Here is a 27580-nt window from a genome sequence, read left to right as displayed (position 1 = left end):
TTTGTGTGTGGTAGCAAGGTCTCCACTCTGCCAGACCAGCCTTGGACTTGATGTGTCGCCCAGGTTTGAATTTGACCCTCCTGCCTCATGATATTTCCATTTCAGTGCTCTCAGCCTGGATTCCAATTTTTGTTACTCTAGTTTCTTCAGATAATGTTTTCAGATACTATTTTGGGGGTGGTTGTGTATGTAGAATGTTTTTCTGAACCCTAGACTACCTGAGAATGACTTTTTTTTTTTTGCATGTGCATATTATTGACTGGCATGGTTAAGAATGGCAAGCTAAAGTATACCTTAATGTGCCTATGTCCTAGTTTTTTTTTTCCTTTAAAATTTTTGTGACTATTTTTCTGATGTCCTTATTTTTTTAATTACGTGTGTGTTTGTGTGCGCGCGCGCATGTGTGCATGTATGTATATGGCAGTATAGGTATTCAGGTCAGAGGACAACTTGTGGAAGTCAGGTCTCTTTTTCCACCATGTGGGTCCCAGGGATTGAGCTGAGCTCATCAGTGTTGTAGTATTTTAACATAATGTAAGTAATAAGCAGTTTTAAAAGTAGTATGCACTTGTGACTTGAATAATATTTCTTTCCCTTTAAAAGTTTTTTGTATCCATTTTCATTGTCTCCTTTTTTTTTTTACTTTTTAATTTTATTTATTTATTTATTTATTGAGACAAGGTTTTCCAAGTGTAGCCCTAACTGTCCAGGAACTTGCTCTGTAGACCAGGATGGCCACAAAATCAGAGATTCATGGCGGAACTACAGGCGTGTGTCACCACTCCTGGCCTCACTGTCTCATTTTAAGCATTCAGCTCTTCAGGGTTTCTTTTGATGCTTGATTACATTGATCTATTTAGTGTGTGGGTACACACATGCCTTGACACATGTAGAATTCAGATGGCAACTTGCTGGAGTTGTTTTCTTCCGTAGTGTGGGCTGTCAGGTGTAGGAGCAAGTATCTTTCTTTACCTGCTGGGCCATCTCTTGAGTCCCATCTTCACTCCTACCACTACTTTTTAATTTCTGCATTATTGATGAGTATCTTTATTGTTTACTATAATACTGATACAGTTTTTTACAATATTGGTTCTGCTCTTTCTCATTCCCAGTGTAGTTTTTAATTAGTTTTTATTCCTTTCTCTTTTATAGAGTTTTGTTTATATCTTAGTTCTACATGTCTGTTGTCTTTTATTTCTTCTTGGTCTCTTTTAATCTATCTGCTTTCCTTATGAAACATGTTTCACGGAAACCTTATTTTAGTTTTTATTTGTGTGTGTACCATTCTCATGTGTGTATGTGCATATATGTATGCATGTTTGTGTGTGTGTGTGAAGGCCAGAGATCAACACCAAGTGTCTTTCTCCATTGCTTTCCTTCTATGTTTTGAAGCAGGTCTCTGAACGATCTTCCTGTCAAACTCCCGTCACCCCTCCAGCACAGCAGTTGATGCAGACAGCCATGCCTGGCATCTTCAGTAGGTTTTGGGGCTCTGAGCTAAGTTCCTTTTGCTTGTGCAGCAGGCACTTTACACAGTGAGCCATTTCTCCAGCCCAGGTGGATTGTGAACACACTGTAGGCACTTTCTGTATTACTTTTCCTAAATTGTAAATTACCCCAATTCTGTATGAGCATGAGTGTGTGCATGTGTACGTGTGTGTGTATTTGTATAGATGAAGGCCAGGCAGCAATATCAAGTGTTCCTTGGTACTGGAGGCATGGTCTCTTACCTACCATGAGGCTTCTTGCTTAGGCTGCAGTGTTGGCCACTGAGCCAAAAGAAAAGAATCCTCTTTTCTCCACCTTCTCAAAGGTGAACATGGGCTCTGAAAATTAATTGCAGGTCCTTTGTGTGGCAGATACCTTATGAACTAAGCTATCTCACTAGCCCATCCAGATTCTTGGCAGTTTTATAAAAATAATTTATTAGACTAGCAGGATGGTTGTTAGGTAAAGGAATTTGCCACCAAACCTGACCACCACCTAAGTTTGATCCCTGAGACCTTAATGGTGGATGGAAAGAACCAGCTCTCACAAGTTATCTTCTGACCTTCACCAGTGTGCCTTTATATGTATGTGTGCACACACAGTAACATTTTAAAAAACTGATCTATGCTGCTAATTATTTGTAAAAGGCCCATTCCAGACTGATACATCTGTGGCCAGTGACCTTATGTTTCCAGTAGATAGAGTGTGCCTAGTCTACTTTTTCATCTTTACTTTCCACTTACAAGATGATAAAATTCCTCTACTTAATTTGTAGTGTTAAGGATTATGTACAGTCCACTCAGATAAAAACATTCATCTAGTATTCCTCTATTGGACTAAGATTTGTTTCCTCTCTATTGCTCTGTACACTGCTTTGGTATGTAGGAGCTAATATATTCCTAGGTAACCTAAGACAATGCGTGTTATATGTGTTAAATGAAAGCATTACATGTGAACCTCTGAATTGTAAATGCTCTTAAAAGTAATGGAAGCTAATTTATTTATTTTAATTTTAATTTCTTTATTTTAATTTTTAGTTTTTTGAGATAGTGTTTCACTCTAGGCCAGGCTTGTTTGAAATCACAATATATCTCTGGCTAACCTTGAACTCACAACAGTCTTTATGCCCCAGCCTCCCAATTTCTAGGATTACAGACATGAACCACTATACTTGTCTTACTTATTTTTATGAAAGCTAATGCCATATTATAGGAAAGAAACAAATGTGTTCTATCAATCATGAGATAACCTTAGTCATCACAGAAAGTTTTTGGCAGAGGATTTTTTTGTTGTTGTTGTTGTTGGAGCAGAATATGTATTGTATCTTACTGTATTTAAAAGATTGATTTTTTAATTTGTCACCGTGTGTGTGTGTTCAGGCACCCAAGGAGGTCAGAAGAAGGAATTGATGCCTTGTAGCTGGAGTTATAGGTGCTTGTGAGCCATTTGAGAACTTGGGTCTTCTGTGACAGTAATATGCACATTTGATCACTGAGCCTTCTCCCCCCCGTCATAACTATTTTAATGAAGAAATGGTAGAAGAGTTATTCTGTGTTCTATTCATTCTAAAAAGTATTATTTTTTCCATGTGTTTTTATATATCAGCAATTGGAATGTGTCTTTAAAAAAAAAGATTTATTATGTATACAATGTTCTGTCTGCATGTACACCTGCTTGCCAAAAGAGGGCATCAGATTCCAGTATAGATGGTTGTGAGCCACCATGTGGTTGCTGGGAATTGAACTCAGGACCTCTGGAAGAGCAGCCATTGCTCTTAACCCCTGAGCCGTCTTTACAGCCCCTGGAATGTTGTGTCTTATAATCAGTGGTATGCCTCATTTAGTTGTCAGTGTTCTACCTGTCTGTCTTGAGGGGGTCTTGCTCTGTACCTCAGGCTATTTTGATCTTGCTTGCCTAGCCTCCAGGGTCCTGATATAGGTATTATCTGAGTTAGGGTTACTATTGCTCTGATGAAATGCCATGACAAAAATCAAGTTGGGGAAGAAAGGGTGTATATGACTTACACCTCCACACTGTAGTAGTCCATCATTGAGAGAAGTCAGGACAGGAACTCACACAGGACAGGAACCTGGAGGCAGGAGCTGATGCAGAGGCCGTGGAGCAATGTTAACTTACTGGCTCGCTCCTCGTGGCTTGCTTAGCAAACCTCTTTCTTATAGAACCTAGGACCACCAGCCCAGGGATGGTACTACCCACATGGGTCGGGCCCTCCCCATCGATTACTAATTAGAAAATGTTCTACAAGCTTGCTCATAGTCTGATCTTATAGTTGCATTTTCGTAATTGTGGTTCCTCCTCCCAGATGATTTTAGTTTGTGTCAAGTTGACATAAAACTAGCCAGCATAAGTATGTACCACTGTGCCTGGCTTTTACTTTCTTTGTAATACAGAAATAAATTAATATGTTAAAAGCAATGGCAATTTCAATGAATAAAATATATCAATAGATGTTTGGCTTGGTTTTACTCTGAAATGAGTTTTTTTTTTTTTCCCTTGTAAAAATAGGGCTAACATTAGGCTTTCTTCTGTTCAGACTATTGTGGCCTTAGGTTAACTTTGTAGGTTTATTCTGGGATCCTGTTAAGGTAAAATGTCAATTTTATAACCAAGCTTTATTTATTTTGGTAAAATGATTCATAATTAATTATATAAAAACTGGAAAGATTGTGGATGAACTATAAGTCTGGGGGATGGAGATTCTAGCTGCAGGCTTTCCTGGGTGTAACAGCTCTTGTAATTGAACAAGTCCCTTGCTGAAGCTTAGGCAGCTATTTGTATTTGCTCTTTGGTGCTCCAAACCTGAATTGCTAATACACCAGTCCTTGTGCTCTCATTCTTTTACACTTGGTTTATCTCCTGAGAAGGCAAAAGAAAATAGTCTCTGAGTAGCTTTGAGGATTTCTGAATAGCATAATGCTGGTGTGCTGATTCCTGTTTCACATCTTTCCAAGAAGTGTAAGCAGTGTCTGTTGGGTCCTGTTTGCATTGCGTCTGAGCGTTCAGTTGGCGCTAATGGGGTGTTAATTACATCTGTTTATCATGTTGTTATTTGTTTTCATGTTTGACTATAGACTGAATATGAATTTTTATTTATTCTTCATCAGAATTTAAATATATAAATATATGCACTTACATCCAAAAATTTCTCCAAAATGGATGTACCAAGGTATGTACCTACTGACAATGTATAAGATTTAGCGTGTTCTACATCTTTACCAACGTTTGTAATTGTCAGACTTTACGTTTTACATTAGTTTGTTTTGTAAAGTTTTAATTTTTCACTTACGTATGAGTATATGTGACTCTGTGAGCAAATGTCATGTGTATACAGCTGTCGGAATCTGCAGAGACATTGGATCCCCTAGAGCTGGAGTTATGGGTGGTTATGGGTGCTGGGAACTGAACTTGGTTCCTTTGGAAGAGCAGTAAGCTATCTTAACTACTGAGACACCTCATCAGCATTTTAAGTTTCTTGATTTAAATTATCTTATTTTAAATTTGCATATAGTTCTCTTAGTAAGACTGATTTCTTTTTTCATCACCCTTGTTCTATCAAACACTGATAGAGGAGTGTTGAAACTCCAACTTACAGGTTTGTCTATTTCTTTTTAGTTCTGTCAGTTTGTTATTGTTTTTTTTCCCAATATATTTTTATACTTTGTTAGGTCCATACATAATTTAGATTCATGATTATATTGAAATAATACACATATCACTTGATAAGAAGAAAATACTCTTGTTTTAAATCTTTGTCTGTTATTAACATAGATATTCTAGATGACTTCTGCTTAGTATTTGTATGGTGTTTCTTGTTTAACATGCACTGAATAGATTCTGACAACAGACGGAGGTTCCTGTATGCCCACTGAATAAGGAGGAATGGATTGGAGCTAAATATTAATCTCAAGTACTGTAAAATCTCTTCAGTGTGATATAGGTACTCAAAAAGTTCAAGATTTTTTATTTTCTGTTAAGGAATTGCTCAGCTTGTATATAGTAGTAAAACAAACAAACAAAAATTACAAATGAGCTGAATGTTCAAAGCATGTGATGGTTATATTTATAATGCTATCCTTCAGTCACCAAAAAAATTTAAGAATCTAAGGAGGAAATGTTCCCTTTAGTGACTAAGTGAAGAAGCTTCAGCAATTTATATAGTATGATTCTTTTGTTTAAAAATGCATATATTGTAAACATATGGACCAAAATAATAAAATGCATCAAAAGTTGGGTGATGTTTTTACTTTTGTGCTGTTGATGAATTTTTAAAATGAAACCATTATCTTATGATTAAGAAAACAATGTTAATTGGGCTGATTGAGGGCTCAGTTGAGTAAATGGTGATTCCTGTCAAGCTTGACAAGCTGCATTTCATCCTAGAATCTGCATGGTAGCAGTGGAGAATCTGCTGTCTCTCATAAGTTGTCCTCTGGTCTCTAAATGTGAGGTTGTCACACATAAAACATGCACACATGCACACAAGCAGTACATGTGAAGAAAGCAAATGAAAACAATCCCAAGTCACAGATCTCCTGACATTCCTTTCTGGTTTGAGGCTAGCTATCATCAACTTCATGTATTCTACAGGCATTTTCCAAACTGTAGTCTCTGAGTAAAACTGCCGTGGCATTATGACATTTTCATTAATACGAATTAATTCTGGGGATGGAGAGGGGCCTCCATAGTTAAGAACACTTGCTGCTCTTGAGAGGATCTGGATTCAAGTCCCAGCACCTACATGACAGCTCAAAACTATCTGTAACTCCAGATCTGGGGCATCTGATGCCCTCTTCTGGCCTCCATGGGCACCAGGTACACATGTGCACAGGTATAAATGCAGGCAAAACACTCTTGCACCCGAATGAAAACTATTAAGTGTGTGTGTGTGTGTCCCTAGTGTCTATCAGTTATAGGAAATGAAAATCTCTGGGAATATCTTAAGAGTGAATACTAACAAGCACCACCAGGATTCTTACAGAAGGTTCTCAAACTATTCTTTATTAATAACGTAAGGCTGTGGGTAACTCAGTTTTTCATGCTGTGGCAGTGAGCTGTTGTTTTAGCTGCCTCTTCTTCTTCCTGAAGTTTTTCAGTCTAAACTGCTTGTTCTTCTTCCATGTAAATATCCTCAAGGCTTTCATATGCTTGTGGGTTAAGGAGCACAGACCTTGACTATTTTAAGTGCAGGGTACCTAGCATTGTCACCCCTCAAATCAATTTGAATGAGTAAATGCTGGTTTTATGTATGGTATAACTGTTTATACAGTGAATTCTTCATACTAGAAGACTGTCTTGAGACATTACCTTTCTTCAGTCATTTTGGCCTTTGTGCCATCATTGTGTTTCATAAAACTTCTGTAGAGCAGTTATCAAATGATTTGAGGTTTTTGTTTAGCTTCTCTATTACAGTGTGAGTTTTTTGAGAGTAGATCAGTCTGCTGTGCATCTCTACACCCCCAATGCATGGTGCCTAGACATGACATAATTAGAAAAAAATCTTGTGAAAGAATAACAGTATATGCTCCACTTCTGTGAAACAACTAGCTTCATACAATAGGGTGGTAGTTAACACAGGCTGTGGGAGGGAAACAGAAATTTCGTGTTCAGTGAAGACAGTCTCAGTTTGGGCTGATGGAAAAGTTCTGAAGGCGGTTAGTGATCATGGTTGAACAACAGCGTCACTGAAGGTTAAAATGATGAATTTTGTGTTGCTGTTTTTCTTTTATTTCTGTGTGTATGGATGTTATGCATGATGTTATGCCTCTGTGTGTGATACATGTGCAAATGTGTATGTGTGAATATAGAAGCCCCGGGAGGACGTGTTCTGCTCTGTCATTCTGCCTCATTCCCTTGAAAATAGGATCTCTCCCTGAACATGGAAGTAGCCTGCTGAGGGCGTGGTTGTCAGCAAGCTAGCAATTCTCCTTTCTCTAGGTTCCTTACTGTGCTGAGTTCCAGGAGTGTGTGATGTCAGCTAGTTACAGCATTCTTTCTTATCTGCTGATCCATCTCTCCCGCCCCTGACAGGGTTTTTTCTTTACATTGTTTGTCTGAATGTGTATGTCCTATAGCAAGAGCATGGAGGTCAGAAGACAATGTTTGGGAATTGGTCTGTTTTTTGACCGCGTAGGTCTCAGGGTCATCAGGCGTGGCAGCTACTGCTTTTACCCACTGAGCCAACTCTCTGATCCTGGACAGATTTTTGTTTTCATTTTTTAAAGTATAAAATTCATAAAGATAAGAATTTTGGTCTATTTCATTCACCTTTGTTCTCAACATTTTATAATGCTGATTCTATAAGATTTATTGTTGAAATTCTGTTTAAATATTTAAAAAATATTTTAGTCTTTGAAAACATCATACATGTATACAATGTATCTTGACCACATCCACCCTTCACTCCCTCCCAAATTATGTTTTTATATTATGGTGTAGCCAGAGCCAGGGTGTCAGAACAAGGAAGGCAACTTGATTCACAGAACCTACTAAGCAAGAAGATAGCTCTTCTTACAAGCTTCTTCTTGCTTGAGGTGAGGTGATTGGTGAGGATCCTCAGCCACTAGTGAGGGGCTTTGTAGGTCTCAGCCATCAAGGGCTGGGAGGCTGCCCCTACACAGCAGACGTGTCAGGCAATGCGCAGTTAATTCTAATCACCATGTCAGTAGCTGCTTTTCAGTTTTGCATATCTCAACAACGAAGATCATTATTTCCTTGGGCTGTTGTTACTGATTGGTTTCCCCATAGTTTTGAACAAGTCAAGAAAGTAGCCAGTAGCTGCCCCGAGGTCCTCTTGTTGATCATCAAACTTATGGTAATGAAAGAAAACATTTCATAAGGTTATTATTAAACAATACTTGCATGACTGTTGTGGAAAAGAAGGGTCAGGTGAGTTTAAATAGGGAGTGTTGGGAAGGAGTCTGGTCTTAATGCTTGCCTTCCTTGAGTTATTTTTTTCCCTGTTTTGGGGAGATTACTCAGCATGTGCTGATGTGACTTTAGGGGGCCTCTGCAGATCCTCTCTACTCGCTCTACACTATTCTTCCCACTATCAGTCTGCACCAACTTCTAACCAGCTTGGCTTCTGGGCTTTGTTTCTTCCAACCAGGGAGATTGCCAGTTTTTGTGTGGGTTCTTTTCCCTCTACTTCCGAGACTGTAAGTGGGAAACTGTTGGATGGGGGCTGTGTTTCTTTTCACTGTATCAAGCACTACACTCCCACATAGCCAATGTCTAGTATGTATAACCATTTTGTGGGGCTGGAGAGATGGCTAACCAGCACTGGCTGCTCTTCTAAAGGGTCCATGTTCGAGTCCCAACACCCGCATAACTCACGGCTGCTGTAACTCCTGTCCCGGGGGAGCCAACCCCTTCTGGCCCCTGCTGGCATCAGGTGTTGCATGTGGTGCACAGGCAGAACATTTAGACAGAAAAGCAAATAAATTTTAAAAGAAAAGAGTTTGTTAATAAAAAAAATATTTACATACTTTTTTCCTTGTGAGACAAAAAAAATCCATTCCCTATCATTTTATTTGTACCGAAAGCCCTTTCTACTCAGTTTGTAAAGACTCAGTTCAAGTCCTCTCCAGAGTGTTTCATACTCTATTTTCTAGTCAGAATTCCTTGATTGTGAAGAGCAAAAGGATTTCAAAGAAAATTCTAGGGACCAGAGAAAGGGCTCAGTGGCTAAGGGCACTTACTGCTTTTGCAGAGGACTCAAGTTGGATTTTCAGTACCCTTTGCCGGTGGCTACCTGTAACCCCAATTCTAGGGGCATCTGATGCCCTTCCACCTGCACTCCTGTGCACAAGTCCCAGATAGACACACATGTACACTATTTAAATTGGTAAATGTAAACTTTAAAGAGGAAACAAAGGACATATTCTAGAGAAATCTCACAGATGGGCATTACATTTTATAAACAGTACAACTTCCATTCTATTCTGCCTATTGCTTCACAAAATTCTTTCCTTCCTTCCTTCCTTCCTTCCTTCCTTCCTTCCTTCCTTCCTTCCTTCCTTCCTTCCTTCCTTTCCTCCTCCCCCCATCCCAGAGACAGAGTTTCTCTGTGTAGTCCTGGCTGTCTTGGAACTCACTTCATAGACCGGGTGGGCTCAAACACAGAGAGAGCTCTGCTGGTCCTGGCCTCTGTCTTGTGAGTGCTAGGGTTAAAGGTGTGCACCACCACCTCTGGCTCACACATTTTTTCTTTTGATTTTGGCTCTCACTTGCCAATGTATTAATGATAACATTAACTGGATATAGCTTTTCAGTTTTAGTTCTTTTAAAATTAAAAGCAATTTTTATTAGTGTGAGTTCAAGGCCAACCTGGTCTGCACAGTGAATTCCAGGCTAGCCAAAATAAAATAAAGTGTGTGTGTGTATACGCGAATGCGTGCACCTGTTTATCTTAGATGGGGTATGAACATCTCATGGCATGCATGTGGAGGTCAGAGGAGAACTTAGGAGAATCTGTTATCTCTTTCCACCTTGTTAAAAAGCAGGCTTCTGTTTCTGCTGCTTCTTGCATACTCCATGCCAAGTGGCCAGTGAGCTCCCAGGCCATTCTCCTGACCGCCTCCCATCTTACTGTGGGAGTGCCGGGATTACAGATTACATTGCATATGGCCTTTTTCTTTGGACATGGGTCCCAGGGATTGAATCCAGGTGGTCAGGTTTGTGTGGCAAACACTGTTACCCATTACCCATTGAGCCATCTTGCCAGCCCTTAACTTTAACTCTTATAAGTAGTCAGATTGCTTATTTTTGTAAATTGTCCCAGGGAGTAAGAAAATTAATATTATTCCTATACAGATTTCCGTATTGACATAATGATGCTTTATAATTGCTAGAATTAACTTTTTTAATTTAAAAAATCAAAATATTAGAGTTTAGTGTGAGGAATAGTTTAGAAAATTTAGCAAGAGTTTTTTAGTATTTTGTAATGCTTGATGAATAGTGTTTATTCCAAGGTAACAGGTATTTTGTTTAAATTCTTTTATTTTTAAATAAAAATATCTGCAAACATTTGCAGAACATATATTTTGTACCAGGCATCAGGATCCAAAGGAGTTTCCACGTTAGAAAGGGGAGTCAGCGGATTCAGGACCTCATGTATCCTGTATACATACTCTACCTCTGCCGTGTATCTATCCCATCTTTGTTTTTTGTTAATAAAGTTTATTGGATCATACTGACTGCTTTTTATTACTTTATTGTCTATGGTGGTTTCTATGCTCCAAGAGAAGGTGTGAATTAGTTGTAAAAGACTGGCTCCTAAGTCCTAAAATAATAGATTTTTGTCTTGTAGAAAAAGTTTGCCAGCCTCTCACACAGCATAAAATTAAAATAAATAAATCAATCTGCAGTGTCCAGAAGTTCTTTAGTTGGGCCTTAGGCTTGAGCAACAGTTAATAGTGTGGAAAGGTCAGTTGCTTCTATAGAGCCCTGAGTTTGTATTAGAAGCTCTCGGTTTCATTTTCTCCTGTGTCCGTGGATTGTTTTGTCTCTTAGTTAACTCAGAGCTAGTTTTACTGAGCCTGCTGTTTTTCTGTAGCATGTGAGGCTGGCTTTGAAGGGTCTCATACAAGGGCTTCTGGTGTATTGGTGATTGAGAGCTCATGTGGTGTGCTGCTTGGCAAGAGGCTGAAGGCCAGCTCTTGGAGCCACTCACATAACCGCAAACGGTGAAGGGTTTCTAATGTTTGAATAAATACAACTTCCCTCCAATATGTTAGCACCATGAATGTTGTACTTTAAGATTAAGAATGGTTGAAAATTAACTTCTCCTGCCCCAAAGTATAAAAATAAATACAGAAGCTCAGAACTTACCAAACTGGGTCTAAATGTGCTTGAGGGTTTAGTGACCAGTTCTTTTGTCTTCATGGTTGTCATTGATTGAAATAGTTTCACAGGATTTTCGTAAAGTTACTTGTCTTTCAGGTTCCTGCTACTGTGAAGAGTAGAGTCATCTTTAACATTTCTCACTCTTTAAAATGCTTTAGCCAATGACCTTCACAGTGCGAGATTCCTGATTGGGAAGTAAGAGGGTCTGGGGAAAAATTCAGGTCCCTGTGATTTGGGAGCTTGCCACGCCGTAGTTTTAACACCCCCACCCTGCCCCCACCCTGCCCCCACCCTAGCCACACACAGCACATACATACTCCTGCACAAAGATGATGGTAGGACAGTGAAATAAGTGATTCATAGATTTTGAGATCTTTCTGAAACATATAGCTAACAATTTTTCTATGTCTAACCATCGCTACAGCTAAATTATAAAGGTAGCCCATTTTTAAAAATCATCAAACAAAAAAACTATAAACATTTCGCTAAGGAATATCTTTGAATATTTAGTATGCAAGTATGGAAAAATACTTGATATAATATTGTCATCATAGACGTGCAAATTGAAGCTACTAGGAGATATCACTATTCAACCATTACAGTGACTACAACTGAATTACCTAACACCAAACACTGGTGTGAATGTGGTGGTGTGACTCAAGCTTTGCCGCACTGCTGGTGAGAGTATAAAGTGAGATAAACACCTAAGAGTGGACTTTTGACTTCAAACATTCGACCTACAGCTTGGCAGTATTTACCTAAGATGAGTGAAAACAGATACCTAGAAAGACTTAACACAAAGATGATGGAAATGTTGTATAACATGGCAGATACACTTGTATGAAACTCAAGATTCACTTAATTTAAAATGTACAGATTTCAGTCTCTTTAAACTTTTCAACACCCAGAATGTAAGCATTGAATCATAGTTTTTAAATAAAATTTTCTCAGTGGTGAATATTAGTAACTCTAGGATTGGTGTGTGTGTGTGTGTGTGTGTGCGCGTGTGCACGCGCGCGCGTGCAAGCATACATGCTCACACACTAAGCTCCTATAAAGTAAACCATATATTTAGCATAGCAGGAGCCAGGTTTCTTGCTATCGGTTGGGAAAGAAACAGATAGAATATTGGATTGAGATTGGAGGCATCATTTTGAGCTCATAGTTTTTCATAGAAGAATAGCTACAGAAATATATATGTGTGTGAAATTATTCAGTATATTTTTCTTTTCAGACAATCTCACATAGGCCTCAAACTTACTATGTAGCCAACGGGGAATTCTTAAACATCTGCTTCTCCTGCCTCTACCTTTTTAGTGTTGGAATTATACCATTTCTAGATTCTGATTTCTAAACATTATCCAATTTTTAAAAAAAGGGAACAGTGTCTCTAAGGAAATCACTTATTCTGTATCTAGGGTAGACAAAGTACAAGATGAACCTAAAGCATCATATTTCCAGAGAGAGAAATTCTATTAGATGATTCAGTTTAGGATTCAATTTAGTTAAAAAAAGAAATTAGAAATTGTGCCAAGTTTGGTGGCAAGCACCAGCACTTGAGAGGCTGAGGCAAGATTGGCAGTTCCAGGCCATCTGAACTACCTAGATGACGTAGAAGACATGGTTAGGAAGCGAGGGAAAGAGGAGGGGAATGAAAATTGTTATGCTTGTTCTCACAGTCCTCCTGCCCTAGCCAATCTATTGCTGGGGTTATGGGTATGAATCAGCATACCCACTTTTCATTTCCCTCTTCTTAGGTGATAGATTTTTTTTTTTTCCAAACAACAAAGGCAGTGGTGCAGTCAGGGATTTTTATCGAGAATGAAGCGAATGGCAGCATTGTTACAGGGACGGGAGAGAAGGACTTAGAATACTGTCAGTGGGTGTCTGCACCACTTGCAAAACAGTGTAATGGCCAAAGGTGCATTAAACTAGTTGTAAATGTATACTCTTGACTTTAGGATCACAACCAAAAATATGGACAGCCTCTCCTTAAACAAACAAACAAACAAACAAACACAGAAAGAAACTTTAAAGGTGTTGGCCTTCATCATCCCATGCGCATTGTATTTAGCAGCTGTGGGTAGTATATTTCTGCCTAACACTTATTCTGTAAATTTTTATAATTTATTATTTATTTAGTCTTCTCAGTGACTATTCATGTTTAGTAGATTTTTTTTTTTGACAGAGTAACTATTAATTACTCAGAGTAATTTAATTTTTCTTGTCTTGGGAAACTTTCTCACAATGGTAATTCTTGATCTTTAACTTTTTGTTATTTAATGGTGATTGACTATATAAATTGTCAAAATATAAAGTGATCTAAGGTTTATAACAGTACTACATTTAATATCTCTCTAAATAGAAATAAAGATTTATAACTGGCTTTAGTGGCTAATGATTATTTTTCCCCACTTATTAATAATTTCTGTTATAAGTTCAATAGTTTTGCTAAATACATCTATCCTAATGGCATTTTCAAAGTTAGAGGCTCTACTAAACAATATGGATAGATTTAAACATTCTCATAGAGATTTAAACATTTATTCTAATAAAGATTTATTCTTATATAGATAGATAGATTTAAAAGTATTTTAATAGCTTTCTTAAGCTATACTTCATGTACTATATGACTCGCCTCATCTGTTCAAGTCCATAATATCTGATGCTTTCAGAGTTAGGCAACCAGCACTACATTCTAGAACATTTTTATCACTCAGAATTCTCTGTACCAGCAGCAGTTACTCATGCTCCCTGGGCATGAGCCACATTAATCTCTTTCGGGCTAAAAAAAAGTGTCTATTTTGCAGGCTGGAGAGATGGTAACAGCGGTTAAGAGTACTGGCTGCTCTTCCACAGGTCCTGAGTGAATTTCCACCACCCACATGGAGGCTCACAACCATCTGTAATGGGATCTCATGCCCTCTCCTGTCATGCAGGCACACATGCAAATAGAGCACTTGCATACATTACATAAATAAATAAATCTAAAAAATTGTTCTCGATATTTCTTATAAGTGGAATTATATGATACATAGTTTTTGTTTTGTTTTGTTTTTGTGTTTTTGTTTTTTGTGCCTGGCTTTATTTAAGGTTCATTTATATGGTATCATATATCTGCACTTTTCTTCTTTTTTTTTTTTTTTTTTAATCAGTGAACAACACTGATTTGAGGGGGTATTTTACATTATGTTGATCTTTTGTTAGCTGATGGGCAAGTGAAATTGTTCCTACTTTTTGATTATTACAATGTTGATATGAATATGTATATACATGTTTTTTTTTTTTTTGTATAGACAGACAGTGTGAGATTTCTAGTTTCTAACACCTTATTTTCTAATTGTCTTGTTTTAACCCTGCTGGTGGATAGTGAAGTAGTAGTCTCTGTGGGTTTGGCTTGCGTTTTACTGATGGATGCTAGTGTTGAACATCTTTTCATGTGCTTGTTGTCCACTCACACATCCTTTTTGGAAAATGTTTATTTAGATCTACTACTCAATATACTATTCATTTTTTTCATTCTTAGAAAAAAATGCAAGGAATTTATTTTCAAGCAGTCTAGATGCATTCTGGCTCCCAGTTCAGAAGGTGCATGGCACCACTGAGCCATATTAATCTCTTTTTCTGCTTCAAAAATTTTATCTATTTTGGGGCCTGGAGAGATGTTTTCAGTGGTTAAAAGCACTGGCTGCTCTTCTAGAGGCCCTGAGTTCAGTTCCTAACGGTTGCTTGGCACCACTGCCTGTGTATGTGTGATGAGGACACACACAATAGCTTACCTCATGGCATCCAGGAAGCCCAGAGAAGAGGAGGGACTGGGATCCCATTCCTTTGGAGGACATGCATCCAGCGACCTAACTCCTTCCACCAGGTTCGACCTCAAGGATTTTTGTCACCTTCCAGCAGCGCCATAGGTTGAGGACCTCACCTCAAACGTGATATTTGGGGGACATTTAAGTTTTAAACTAGAAAACACACCTTAAAATAAGGTTGTCTCTTTTTATTACTGAGTTAATAAAGGTTTTCATTCTAGATACAAATCACTTATTAGATACAATATTTTTCCCTGCCATCCTATGGGCTCTTTTTAATTTCTTGTAGAAATATAAATTTAAGGTCTTTTAGTATTCAGCTACCATATAGAATATATGAACAATTCACTAGATTTACAGATGACGTTGATTGCCCTTGGTATTCTGTTTTTGAAAGAAATCTAACTTTTTTATTTTTAAAAAAAATTATTTGTATTATTTTATATGTATGGCTATTTTACATGTATGTATGACTGTACCACATATGTGCCTGGTGCCTGCGAGGGTCCGCTGGAACTGGAGTTACAGACAGTTGTGAACTTCCATATGGGTGCTGGGAATTAGCTCACAGGACCTCTGCAAGAGGCAAAGTACTCTTTCCCACTGAGCTATCTCTCTAGCCCTGAAAACTCAGACATTTACAGAAACAAACTTAACTAGATTAGTCTTTTCTTGATTTCTTATTACCATTGTTTGAAGTGTCTAAGATGATTGTTTTGTTTTGTTTTGTTTTGAGACAGGGTTTCTCTGTGTGGCCTTGGCTGTCCTGGACTCACTTTGTAGACAAGGCTAGTGTGGAACTCACAGAGATCTTCCTGCCTCTGCCTCCCTGAGTGCTGAGATTAAAGGCATGTGCCATCACCTCCCAGCTGAATTTTCAATCATAACCCGAATGATATTTTCTTTTGAGTTTAGTTATTTATCTTTAGATTGAAAAACCACAAAAATTCATGTTTATGATTGTCCTGACCGAAACATCTCAACAAAATGTTTGTTTCACAAGCTAGAATTTTATTTTTACCTAAGGTTAACAAATACTAGTTCTTTTAGTGACATTTATTCTGAAGTATGCATTTTCTTAGGGATTAAATCTTGAAACTGCTGTTAGCTGTTTAATTTATTTATTTATTTATTTTAAGAACAGGCTTTACAAAAAGTGGCTTATCACACTGTAGGGCTTTTTGGCAGTATGCAAATTGAGCTTTATAGTTACTAAAAGTCAAGGTAATTACTGATTTCTTTTGTATACAATTATTTTAAATTAAATGAGCTTTTAGGTATTATTTCAACAACTTTCTGATATATTAAAGAGAATTTGTAATAGACTTTTCTGTTGCAGTTGTTCAATCTAGAAACAGGGACCTTAATTCACTTCATACTAATACCCTTACAAAAAGAGGAAGTTACGAGGACATTATAAATATTTTCATTGTTAGCACTTGAAAGAAATTATAAAAATATGAGATAAGAGTAAGACAAGTTTTCAGCGGGTTCAGTTGCAAGTCCTCTCCCAAGGCATTCCAAGGTTCATTTTGGCTCACAGGAAGGCACAGTGGCAGGCCTGGAAAACAGCTGGTCATGCTGTGTTCATAGTGGGGAAGCTCTAACAGACACTGACTCTCAGTTTACTTTCTTACTGTTGTTCTCTGTGAGCCCCAGCTGGTGCAATAGTGCTCACATTGAGGTGGTCTTCTCACCTCAGTTAAAATCCACCTTCAAAAGTTTGTCTCTCAGATGATACTAGATCCTGTCAAGTTGGCAATCGAGATTAAATATCACAGCCATGGAGTGGAGAGGCCTAAACTGAAATACAGCCTGTCTGACGCTGCCATCATAATTCTGTATATTTACATCTCTCATTTGGTAGTTTGTTTCTTGTTTTATGTCTCTTTGTACCTCCATAACTGCCTTTTATGTTAAATAAGTGGGTTTTTAGTATGTTCTTTTATTTCCCTTATTGTTTTCTATGCAGTTTTTAAGATTATTTTCTCTGTGGTAATTATACCTACCCGTAATCTTACAGTGGAATTATTTGGCTTAATTCCCATGTAGTTTTACTGTATAACTGCTCAACTATGAGTCTATTCTTTTCTTTCTTTGTGCTGTTATCATCATACAAAGTACATTTTTCTACCTTCTAACCCCTTAGTATGATTTTATAATCATGGCTTTATGTTCTTAAGTAACATAGAATAAAATAGCGTCAAGTATATTTTTCTTGACTTTGCTATTATCTGTGTAGTTACTTTTATCCTTGCTCTTTGTTTGTGAGGCTTTCAGTTATTGCTTATTTTCATTGCAGCCTGAAATAAAACATGCCGTGTGTGTGTGTGTGTGTGTGTGTGTGTTTTAGTGTAGGTTGGCTCCTAATGAATTATCTCATTTTGCTTATCAAGGACTGTCATCCCTCCGCACGCAAATACACACAAACATAAAACATACTCCAACTGTCCAGCTTTGTAAAGGGTGATTTTGCTATACTGGATTCTTGGATGATGTTTTTTCTTTTCCTTTGATAACTGTCCTCTCAGTGCCTTTTAGACCCATGGTTTTTAAATACACTATCTATAGTCTCACTGAAGTGATTTTGTATGTGATGACATGTTTTTCTTTTGCTGCTTTAAAATACTGTTTTGTCTTTTGGCAGTTTGATTTTTCTATGTTCACATGTGGCTTTCTTTGAGTTTATCTTACATTACATTTACCAAGTTTTTTGATGCTCAGATTTTTAATTTAGAAATTTGTTGTCATTATTTCAAATATTTTTCCTACTTCTTCTTTCTATTACCTCATTCTGAGACTCAAATTGTGTTTCCAGTGTTATACTTAATGGTATTCCAAAAATCTCTGAAACTTCATTTTTAAAATTTATTTCTTTTATTCCCTCAGGTTTGAGAATCTTAATTTATCTTTTTTTTTTTTTTTTCAAGTCCACTATTTCTTTTACTAGTCAATGGCAAGACAAACTGCTCAGTTTTTGAACAGTGTACCTGGAGACAGAATTAGATCCTGTACGCTCAGGGTCTAGTACAAGGGGCCACCACTCTTGCATGCCACTCACAAGTGCTTCTGACGAGCTGTAAAGTGAGGTTCCCACGACCTTCTCTCCTTATGTTCATTAATTTGCTAGAGGTCCTGACAGAACTCAGAGAAACACTTTGTCTGTTACAAAGAATTTTACAAAGGTACAAGTGAATAGACAGATTAAAGAAATAAGCAGAGAAAGGGAGCAGGGCAGAGTTTCCATGTCTCTTCCCTGAGGAACTTCTTTATATTCAACACTCCAGAAGTTCTTCAAACCCAGGCCTTTTTGAGCTTTTGCTACTGTGTCAATACATAAGCCTGATATTCTGGGGTGTTTTGTTTGTTTGTTTTTTTGTTTTTTGGGTTTTTTTTTTGGTGGTGTTGTTGTTTTCAAGACAGGGTTTCTCTGTGTATCCTTGGCTGTCCTGTAACTCAATTTGTAGACCAGGGTGGCCTTGAACCCATGGAGAGCTGCCTATCTCTGCCTCCTGAGTGCTGAGATCAAAGGCATGTGCCACCACCACTGCAGCCACAGGCCTGATTTGTATCATTGGACATTAGGTACCATCTCAACCTTCAGCCTCTTTGCCTTCCCTGGAAGTTAGAGAGTTCCACCTCTCCCTAATTGTAGGTGATTCCTCTGGCAGCCAGCTCTGCAGGCAGAACCGGCAGGGACTAGTTAATAAAATGCAAGAATGGCTAGGTATCTGTTTTGGGACTGGAGGATTTCTCTATCCCAGGCCAAATTCTGGGGTCCCTTACTCCCTGTCTATAAGCCCATATTTTTCTATTTGTAGTATTTTCTTTAAAAACTAGACATTTTCAACCAGTAATTTTTAAGTCAAAATTTCCACACCTTCACTGTTTGTATTTGTTTGTTGTTTTGTTTCCCTAGTAATTTTGCTGGCTGATTCTTCTAGTTTCTGTTCTTAGATCTTTGCATAGTTAGTTATCCTAATACAGTTAATGATTGAACAGCTATTTTTTTTTTAAAAAAAGGCTTTGAACCAGGTTTTCTCCAAGCTTTTAAAAATGTTTTTACTTGTTTGAGAATATCATATAATGTATTTCCCCAACTCCTCCCAGATCACCCTCAGCACCCCTCCACTCCCTCCATGTTACAAACCCAACTGTTTTTTCTTTCCCTCAAAACAAAACAACAGCAAAACCACAAAATACATGGGGTTGGATTCGTATTGACCACTTACTCCAGAGTGTGAGGCCTGCCTTAGAGTATGGTTGATATTCCAGTGAAGAAAACTGATTCTTCCTCTCTCAGCCAACAGCTATCAATTGTGAATAGATTCTTGGCTAGGAGTAGAACTTTCTGCCCACTTCCCCTCCTCTTTTGTCCCAGCTTTTGTGAAAAAAATTTAAAATTTGTTGATACTAGGTTTTCTTTTAAGTGATACTAAAATTCTTAGCACAAAATAAGTGTGCAAGGTGATACATGTATTAATTAGCCTTATTTAATCATCTTAATATATATATATCAAAACATAGGCTTTAAATTGTTACATATTTATTATAAACTATACCCTAATAAAATTTTTGGAGACAAGGAAATAAATGTTTCATTAGATCCATATGTCACCTAGAAATAGCTAATACCCTAAGTCTTCAAGAATTCAGAATCATTTATTAGATTAAAATACTTTGGTTTTTATTAATTTTACAAACATTCTTAAAAGCATGCTCTCTGTGTAAAGTCTTTTAGTGGATGTAGCGGTTTCCAACTGAAGGGAAGGCTCTAGGCTGCCACTCTCTGTAGTCCCAGTTATCCACCTGTACATGTCTTAGAGTGCTTCCTCTCAGCTGAGCCCCGTCCTGACTAATGAAGTATAATAGTTTATCTCTCTTAAGACTTTGCAGCTCTGTAGTCCCACACACTTATATGAGGTAGAGCTGTTCTAAGGTGACAGAAATGGTCCTACCTTGTAAAGATTAAAAAAAAAAAGCTATTATGGAATTACAGATTTTACAGTAAGAACTGTTGGTTTGCTTATTCATTTTGTGCAGTCTCTTTAACTTTTGAGTTTCTTGTTTTATTTCTCTTCATTTTCTTTCTGTGATACTCATTCTGTATTAAAATTGTTAGTATTGTGCCAGAAATTCATGGGTAGGTGTTTTTGCAGGAAAAAGGTATGTGTGAGGCACCAAGCCATCCCTAGGGACCAGAGAAAGGCAGGTCTGTGTTGATGCAGTCGGTATGGCTGTGAATGGGACCAGAAGTATTCAGAATATGAAGTTAAATAAACTGCAATTCTTACCAGACTCATATGCCCATTTTTCCCTATATTATAGATAGACACTGTTTTTATGGATTTTTCTTTCTTCAGATATATTCAAGCTTTTACTTCATTCTTTTTTCCTTAAGTAATTATTCTGTTTTGTTGAGAATTCTTTTATTTTGCAAATATTTAGTAAACATAACATTGCATGTATTTTGTACATGAGACCTGAAATTACTGTGCTCTCTTGAACATAAATAGTTTCTGTTGGGTCCCAAAGAATTTGTCATCAAACAAGTCAAGGAAACAGCAATTTTAATACAAAACAAGAATTTAGAAGTTAAAGATTATGAAATCCAACATTAATTTTTTTAGAAATTGAGGGTTTACTTAATGTTGACTAAAAAGATGATGGTAGGTTTCAGATCTGTCATTCTACTTTCAAATCCACCTTCAGTTACTAAAAATCATAAGCCTTAGACCAGCAGGTCTCGAGCTGTGGGTCACAACCCCTTTGAGGGCCACATATCAGATACCCTGTATATCAGATACTTACATTGCAGTTCATGACAGTAGCAAAATTACACTTAGGAAGTAGCAATGAAAGTAATTTTATGGTTAGGAGCTCACTAAAACATGAGTAATTGTATTACAGGTCACAGTCTTAGGAAGGTTGAGAACCACTGCCTAGTTGGCAAAGTTGTTTCTTAGTTTTAGACAGAAATAGATTTAAAACGTTTAACCTGATGCCTTCTACATAGTTGCTGATTTTCTCCCTAAGTCATATATTCTTACATTTTGTAATTCCAAAGCTTGTGAATAGAAAAATAACTTCCCTGACTCCTACTGAGCAGAAAATGTGAGAAGTGGTGTACAGTTGTTTTTAAAGACGCATTATTAATGGAGGTCACATTTGTAATTGTTTCTCTTAAGCATTTTAACCAAAATTCCATTAAGATACATTGATCATGAAAAAAAAAACATATTAAGTCCTTGCAGTTGCTTATGGGACATTACTAGTGATTCTTAAATCACTGGTCCTAAATTTATTTGTCAACTTAAAGGATATCTTTTCTTAAGACCTACCCATAACTAGAATTTTCTTTATTTGAATTTTAAACTAATTTTAGGAAGTAGTTTTATTTAGCAATGAATTTACTTCATAATTTGCTTTTAATTTAAAATGATTTCTTTATTCCTCTGAAATTAAGTTTTGTAACTGCTGGTCCAAATAGAAACTAAATTTCTAGTGCAGTTTAGTTTCTAAATTTAGTTTCTAAATTTTCAAAAAAGAAGGTTGGTAGTTCAGGTCAGCATGCTTCAACTGATAGCCAAGATATAGAGCAGTAATGGCGGACTCGCCTCACACACGTGCATCCCTAGGTAGTGAGGTCTGGTCCCAGCACTAAAGGAATAATCAGAATGCTGTGGCCTAGGAGTTCTAGATCTTATCCACTGTAAAACTGACCTTTCTAGTAGTTCTGGGCTTTATGTAACCACTTGTAGATGTTGTTTCTGTTTTACAATACCTGAAAAATAAGAGGGGTGATTTGGTATTGCAAACCAGTAATCAAATCCCAGCACTTGGGAGGCAGAGACAGGTTGGATCTCTGTGACTCCCAGGACATTTAGGGCTACATAAAGAGACTCTGTTCCCAAGGTTGGTAGTTTAGGTCAGATGGGGACGTAACCTACCTTGGTGGGTTATGGTGGTGGTGACCAATGTTATTTATATAATAAAATGTCCAAAATATTTTCTGTATGATTTATGTAAATATAAGACAGAAACGGGAAATAATGTTCAATAAAATAGCCACTTCTACCAAAAGAAAAGGCCAAGTGATCAAAGTGAGGAAAGGGTAATGGATAGAAGCTTGGAGATTTTTTTTTCTGACAGAAATAGCTCAATAGTAGTGAATGGCAGCATGAGAAATATGGATATCTTCTTCCATCACTGCTGTTCTTCCTGTTTGAGTCAGACAAATGACATGTACTCAAGAGGAGCTAAGGCCAGTGCTCTGAGGATAGAAGCCACTCCATAAGCCCTGCCAGACTCAGGAAAGTAATGGCACCTCTGCTTTTCATTTCTGTTGTTACTTAACCTTGTCATGGCTTTTTTATTTTATTTATTTATTATGTATACAATGCTCTATCTGCATATACACTTACACTCCAGAAGAAGACACTAGATCTTATCATAGATGGTTGTGAGCCACCATGTGGGTGCTGGGAATTGAACTCAGGATCTCTGGAAGAGCAGGCAGTGCTCTTAACCTCTGAGCCATCTCTCCAGCCCATGGCTTTTGTTTTTGTGGCTGTTTTTCTTTTCTTTTCTTTTTTTTTTCTTTTTCTTCTTCTGAGTCTTACTAGTTTTTCTTTCTTTTTAATAAAGACCTAGTTTTTATTTATGTGTATTCACGAGAGCCTGTCTGAATTTATGTGCACCACTTGCAGAGCAGTAAGTTCTGAGCCATCTCTCCAGCCCTCATTTCTTTCTGTATCATGGTTGTGTCTAGGTAATGTGCTGGTGAGTCAGGACTGTTTTTTTACATCTGAAAAATGTGCATTCTTGTTGTTTTTTACTTTTGGGTCCCCTCCCCTATCACAATGTATCTCCCTGTAATACCATTCCATCAAATTGGAATTTTAAATATGCAGAAGTCCACTTCTATTACATACATCGATAAGTTGGTTTTTTCCTTCCTAATAGCAAAACTTTATCATTACTTCCCTTCCTGTTCCCACTAGCAAAATTTCATACACAAGAACTCCTTTTTCTATATTTTTCTCCAAGAGCTATCTCTATCTTAGGGAAACCTCTCAGTTGAAAACAATGATTTTTAGTAAATGTCAATGAATTTTGTAAGCGTTTACAATACTATGATTCAGTGGGGTACACAAAACCAGTCAGATTGTATACCACAGTGCTCATGATTACAAAAGGCTTACAAATGTTTTATTGTAAAATATGGTTAATGCAGGTAGCTATGGACTAATTTTCTTCTGCTACCTTACATAAGCTATATTGCCATTAGAACATTTGAATGATTTGCATTCTGAATGTTACATTGTTGCATGTACCTCAAGACTAAACTTTATGATGTGTTATATTTTAGGTCAGAAGACATGTCTTCATCTACATGGCATCTTTCCTTACCTCTATGTGCCATACGATGGTTATGGACAGCAGCCAGAAAGCTATCTTTCTCAGATGGCACTCAGTATCGACAGAGCACTTAATGTGGCTTTAGGCAATCCATCTTCCACTGCTCAGCATGTGTTCAAAGTGTCATTAGTATCAGGAATGTAAGTATATGACAATATCTTATAATTTTGCCTCTCTGTATTTCCTTTGTTATTTTAATTATAGGAAAACACTCAAATGAAATTTATTTTGTTCATATTTGTTTTGCTTTTGTAATAATGGAGCTATGGTGAATATTTTTTGAAGCTTTACTGGAATGAAAAATAAATGGCTACCAGTTGTTTTTGTTTTAGCCTTTTCTCTGCTCTGCTTCCTAGAACTGGAGAAATTCGTGTGATTTCTATTTACTCTATAGGACCTTGTCTCTGTATATACTGTTGTAGGTCCTTGGTATGTTGCTCTGCTTCTTGTCGCTGTACCAAAACACCTGAGACATTCAATTTATAAAGAGAAAATACTTGATTTGGCTCACATTTTATTAGATTCCACTTTTAGTCCATGGGCCATTGGTGTGATTGCTTTGGGCCTGTGTCAAGAGACTATATCATTACAGGAACATGTAGCTGAGCAAACTACTTGCCATAGGCCAGAAAAACATAGGAAAGGAGAAGGAAGTAACTGCTTCCATAAATCCCTTTCAGGACATGCTCCCAGTGACTTAAAGACCTCCCACTAGACTACGCCTTTTAAAGGGACTTTCTCAGTAGTGCCTTTAACTCATGCACCTTTGGATGGCATTCAAGATATAAACTATTAAGTTCCATAAAGGTTATATTCCAATAATGAGAAAAAGGTAACAACTGGTACACATTACACGAGATAGATTTATTTGTTACATGGCAATTGGCATAGAAGGAAAGAAGATGGAAAACATTATACGAATACAAGACCTGTACAGTCCTAGACTGGGTGCTCAGAAAGGGTCTCATGACAAGAGCAGTGGCATTAACTATCAAATTAAAAGATGTAAAAATTAAAAGAATAAGATGGAAGTAAGGGAATGAGGAAATAGAGTCCAGTTGTCTGAAGAAGATCATGTAAGGAGAGAATGACAAAAAAAGAGAATAGGTAGATAAGTATGAGAAGAAGATTATATGGACCAATAATTTTCAAGGTACAATTCTCATACTTTGATTTCTAGTATCTCCAGCATTAGTTCTATTTGATTTGACAGTTGTAGACTGTGGTTCTCAGATCTATTAAGGATGAGGATTGTACCTGAACAATCCAGGGCTTTCCATAGGCTACTTTTTCAAAGAGCTTAAACTAGCAGGCCTGATAACTTGATTGAGCCTCAGCATGGACCTACTAAATGAGAAACTGTTGATTAGAGACCAACAATCTGTATTTTAATAAGCTTTTCTATCAATTTTGATGCATACTCAAAATTGAGAATTATTATAGGAGGCTATCCTATGAACTCTGAGTTTTCTTCTGAGCCATTGCGTGATAATGAGCAGCCAGGGTCTGACTTAAACTTACGAGGATTCTTTAGCAACCCTCGTTGGGAAACGAGGGAAACAAATGTAGGGAAACAAAGATTGTAGGAAGACATGGCTAGAAAAGCAAGAAGCACAATATGACTGTTTCATCAGTCTAGGTAATAAAGTATGGTGGCTTCAGCTAGAGGAGTAGCAGGGGAGTAGAGCAAAGGGATCAGCTTCTGGAGATATGCTGAGGTTTATGTTAAGACGTGCTCTTCAGGTGGTTGAGAGTTGTGAGATATGTCAGGGATGACAACAGGATGTTTTGTGTTGCTCAGAATTTTGAGTCAGTATTGGTTGAGCACAATGGAGGAAAGATCTGGAGGCCGTGATATTTCGGGTTTATATCTCTGTACAATTAGCATATGGGCTTTAAATTTGTCTGCTTTTTTTACATCTTAATCTACACTTTCCTTTGGATAATAGTTTTTAATTGAATTCTTTTTTTCTATTTTCTGATTCCAAATTAGTAAAAACACTCTTCTTATAATGTAATTGGTGTAATTGGATCGTTTTAAAACCTTTCATCGCATTCATGGAAAAACATTTAAATGTTTAACCAAAGCTACACGACCTGACCTCTATTTACCACCAGTTTACTCTGTTCCGTCTAGAAACACTGATCTTTGCTCTCAGTTCTTGTGTGTACCAGACTGTTTCCCACCCGAGTCCTTTGTACAAGCATGACTACCTCACCTCTAAGTGAGACAGTGTAATGATCATCATTATTCTATGGGAGCCCATTCCTTGTTTACATTAGCACTTAACACAACTTGAATTATTTTAATTTTTGCTCTTAATTTTGTTTCTCTACTATCTTAACCATGTTTCCTTGTTTATTAGTACATACCAGTACCTTTTGACAGTGTTGAGCACTGTATTAGTTAAAAGAGAGACAAGAATAAAATACAGATTTAACTGTTTAAGAGTACAGGTTCAGGTATTGAAAGAGTTTGTTAGGGATTGTGTCATGTGGTTCTAGAGGCCAAGAAGCTGCAGTAGTAGTCAGTCTGTATGCTGAAATCCAAACCCCCTAGATGTTGGTAGCCAGCCCAACTCTGAGAAGCCTCAGAACCAGGAGGGCTGATGGTATAATTGTCAAATCCAGGCAAGGCCTGAGGCCTTGCAAGCTGTTGGTACCAGTCAAGAAACAGAGTCAACATCACAGCTTGAAGCTGTAGTCAGTAAGAGTAGGGGGAGAGGGCATAGTTATATCCCAGTTCTGGGAAGAGGGGAGAAAATCACCTTCTGTCTCTGTCTCTGTCTCTCTCTCTTTCATACTGCAATTTGGATGATGCTCACCTGTACAGATCTTTCTTACTCTCCAACTAAGTGAGATAAAATTATTCACAATTGTTTTTGCCTAAAACAAATAGACAATGTGTAGAATTTCTAGGCTATATTTTGGGGGAATATATATGAAACCAGAATCACAGATTTTCAAATAATTTTGATTTAATAGTTAAAGATTTACTTAGTGTCTGACATTGAGACAAATTGAAAAAAAGCATTAAATATTGTTAACAAAACCAAGACAAAGCAAAGATAATATGAGTACATAAATGTACATTTTCTTCTCTTTTATTTGGGTAAAGATGACCTATCTCCTGAGAGTTGTATTTGTGTAAATGAAAAAATAACACAATAGTAGGAAAAAGCTGAAATTTACCAGTAAGAAAATGAAATCCCATCTATACTAATCAACGCTTCCTAGGGGAACAGTCGATAGAACGAATATATATATATATATGCAATTTATTAGAGTGGCTTACAGGCTGTGGTCCTCTTAGTCCAACAATGGCTGTTTCCCAACAAATAGTCCAAGAATCCAATAATTGTTAAGCCTGGCTGTCTCCACTGGTCTTTGATGTGTATTGAAATCCTGAAGAAGTAGGCTGAAGGAATTGCCTCAGCAGCAGCATATATGTACTTGCCAGTGAGACTCAGGGCCAGCATGCAAAAATCTTCTTCCTTTCATGTCCTGTAGCTGTAGGGCTCCTTCTGCCTCCAGTAGTCCAGTCAGGAAAAGTCCCTCACAGATATGCACAGCTGCTTGGGTTTTTAGTTAACTCCATATGTAGCTAAGTTGACGCCCAAGAATAGCCACCTCAGCACCGTACATCTTTTATCTTTTCATGGAAACAGCAGCAAATTATAGAAGCAGTGTGTATGTGTGTGTACACATGCACATACTTCACATGTGTGTATATATGTGAGCATACATGCTACACACACACATATAGGAAGAAGTAGTGAGTGTTATTTATAAAATGATAGAAGTGGGATGAGTTGGTTCAGTGCTTAAGAGCATTTATTGCTCTTGCAAAGGACCAGGGTTCATATCCTAGCACCCAATACATGTGGCTAACTGACATAGAACTTCAGTTTCAGGACATCCAACCTGACACTTCTGGCCTCACTGGGCACCAGGCACATTTGTAGCACACTCACATATATGTAAAATAAGTAAAT

General features: G+C 37.4%; 1 protein-coding gene across 5 annotated transcripts in view; it reads left to right on the top strand.

Moving 5' to 3' along the window:
* The window catches only part of Rev3l (REV3 like, DNA directed polymerase zeta catalytic subunit), a 135692-nt gene that overhangs the window by 18743 nt on the left and 89369 nt on the right, over nt 1-27580 (top strand). For 4 of the 5 annotated variants that reach the window (XM_055615881.1, XM_055615880.1, XM_055615883.1 and 1 more), the window contains exon 2: nt 23536-23725. In XM_055615881.1, coding sequence (XP_055471856.1) covers nt 23536-23725 — 190 coding nt within the window. Of the gene's footprint in view, nt 1-4654; nt 4676-23535; nt 23726-27580 lie in introns of those variants that run through there. The other variant, XM_055615882.1, reaches the window with a different exon arrangement.

This window comes from Psammomys obesus, unplaced genomic scaffold (genome assembly GCF_907164565.1).
Source record: "Psammomys obesus unplaced genomic scaffold, mPsaObe1.curated_primary_1811, whole genome shotgun sequence".
Taxonomy (NCBI): Eukaryota; Metazoa; Chordata; class Mammalia; order Rodentia; family Muridae; genus Psammomys; species Psammomys obesus.
Note: the sequence above shows the minus strand (reverse complement) of the source record. Positions and strands in the feature narration are given on the sequence as shown.